At 42.4% G+C, this 2,525-nt stretch overlaps 1 protein-coding gene across 1 annotated transcript; it reads left to right on the top strand.

Annotated features, from left to right (window-relative positions):
• Nucleotides 1–824: 824 nt before the first annotated feature.
• LOC143431365 (uncharacterized) lies at nt 825–1,933 on the top strand. The gene is made up of 5 exons (XM_076908036.1): nt 825–839; nt 968–1,140; nt 1,316–1,473; nt 1,516–1,799; nt 1,877–1,933. The coding sequence occupies exons 1-5, from the start codon at nt 825–827 to the stop codon at nt 1,931–1,933; spliced, it is 687 nt and encodes a 228-aa protein (XP_076764151.1).
• The last annotated feature ends 592 nt before the right edge of the window (nt 1,934–2,525 follow it).

The following is a 2,525-nucleotide window of genomic DNA, read 5'->3' as shown; positions in this document are numbered from 1 at the left end:
AACAATAGTCAACAATAGCGAAACAACGATAAAATAATAATTCTTAATGTTGAGGGCGGTGCTATGGCTACGATTCCTTCCGCGTCGCTACGCGACTCTAGTGAAACTCTAATTGACCTCACAATTCTTAACGAATATGGAGGTTGTTCTAACGAACAGGGTGTTCTCGCCGAACTGTTCTAACCGAACTGTATGCTTGCGTCGTTCTAACCGAACTGTCCGAATCGAACTGTCGCGAGGACGAAAATGTCGTCCCTTAAAAATGCGTATAGAAGAGGATGGGAAATCCCAGAATGAAAAGGATAGATGCACAGACGAGGAGAGTGAACGTTTCCACGAAACGTAACGGACGGAAATTGGTCATAAATAAACCAGGTTTAAGGATCTGCCGTACGCGACTGGCAATGCTCAGTCGCGACGAAATCTTAAAGGAAACAATTGCTTGGCCCAGATGATGGACACAAACCAGAGGGGTATCGGGTTTAGGAAACGCGCGGGCCTGGTCGTCAAGTGCTAACCCGCGGTGACCAGACCTGCGCTGTGTCGTAGGAACGCATTGTTATTTCTTTAGAAAATTTACGATTAGAAAATACTCGGAATCGTAGCCGCCACAGTCATGTTAAATAAAATCAATTTTAAACAACATACAGTGCTCCGAGACTCAGTATAGTACGACATAAGTACAGTGCGACAAGGAATAACAATATCAGTTCGCTACAAGGACTGGCCGAAACCCAAGGAAACGACGCGAAACTGAAGACGCATTAATGCACCATTACCTCACTTGCTAAAGCTAAAAAGGGTGTCATTTCTCAGAAAAAAAAATGGGATTTATTGTAGTATTTTAGGTCCAACAATCCGGCCATACATCCCAAAGTAACAAAGGCTTCAGACACTCAATAGTCTCCACGATGTATCGCATCCAAGGATCCGAGCAACTCGAAAAATCGTAACAGCCAAAATCTAGGCGACCATCAATAAGGATTGCGCTGATTGGGCTAGATCCTGCATTCCGTGCCAACGAGCAAAGGCGTCGAGGCACGTTACAACACCGCCCAAAAACTTAGAACTCCCAAGAACACACTTCGAGTACATCCATATGAACATAGTCGGTGCATTACCTATCTCAAGAGGATTCAGGTACTGGCTGACCTATGTGGACCGCCTACACACGCTGGCCCGAACCCATACCCCTAGAAGAAGCAAACGTAGAATCGGCAGTTCGAGTCCTCCTCGATGGCTGAATCTCGGGATTCGTCTCATCGAGGAGAATAACAAAGCACCAGAACAGATAATTCGAGTCGTATCTGTTTAGGGAACTAATACCCCTGACAGGAGCAACTTATTTCGTTGCCACGGTGTATTATCCGGAAGTAAACGGCATGGTGGAAAGGCTCCACCGACAAATAATGGTCGCCATAAAATATCATCAAGCAGTGGCATGGGTAGAGGTTATGCCGATCGTGCTTCTGGGTATCAGAACAGCCTGGAAATAAGACTTAGATGCAATACCAGCGCAACTTGTATACGGTAAAAATAGCCGGCTGCCAGGCGAGCTTGTCGAAACGAAGGCCACGACTTCCAGCACGTCCAGCTTCGCAATCCGTCTAAGACATCAGATGCAGCAGTTACGGCCAATTCTCGGAACCTGGCACGGATCGAGGAATACATTTACACGCAATGACTTACACACAAAGCAACAGTTATTCCTCCGTCATAATGGAACAAGATACCCATTACAAGTACTCCCGGCGCCGGTCCAGAACTCAACTAGGGAGGCTCGCACAACACACGAGCTGGTAAGCGGCAGTACATAGACATCGGCTACAACCTAGCAGACAAACAACCCATAAAATATAATTCGACATAATCCAAGGTCTCGCCGATTAATCGATCTCACCGCTTTTCGGACAGATATCACAGATCGGATTAAAATAAACAAGTAAAATTGGTTGTAATCAGTTAATTGATTGTAATTAATTGTATATAAATATAATTAGTTATAATCTAGAAATAAAAAGTCATGTAAATAAAACGTATCTTAACACTGGTGAGGGATTCATGTAGCGGACATATGGTACGCAAAACGAATAGCAAGCAAACATCAATTACAAGTGTCCATTTACCTGATTTGTGCATATTTATTACCCAATTTGTAGCGCGGGGCAATAAAAATGATACTTTTCAAGATCCGCGCTAGGAACTAAAACGCATGTTTTGACCAAAAAATCAGAAAGTTCGCGAATTAGCAACTAGACAAGTTACAACTCCGAAATACGCTAAGAATCAAACATTCGAATTGGAAGTCCATTTCCTTCGCTTTCTTATCTTTAAATATTATTACTAATCAATGAAAATTGATAAAAATAAAGTTTGGATTGTTTGTGATTTATAAAAAGCGATAATAAAAGAAAATGAACGTATTATCTACGAACGTATATGAATCGCATAACTTGCTTGACACCCGAAATAAAACTCGAAAATTATTACGTCTGGTAAAAAATTGTTACATACTAAAGATACAT

This window comes from Xylocopa sonorina, chromosome 17 (assembly GCF_050948175.1).
Source record: "Xylocopa sonorina isolate GNS202 chromosome 17, iyXylSono1_principal, whole genome shotgun sequence".
Classification (NCBI taxonomy): Eukaryota; Metazoa; Arthropoda; class Insecta; order Hymenoptera; family Apidae; genus Xylocopa; species Xylocopa sonorina.
The sequence above is the reverse complement of the archived record's forward strand: the minus strand, read 5'-3'. Positions and strand labels throughout refer to the sequence as shown.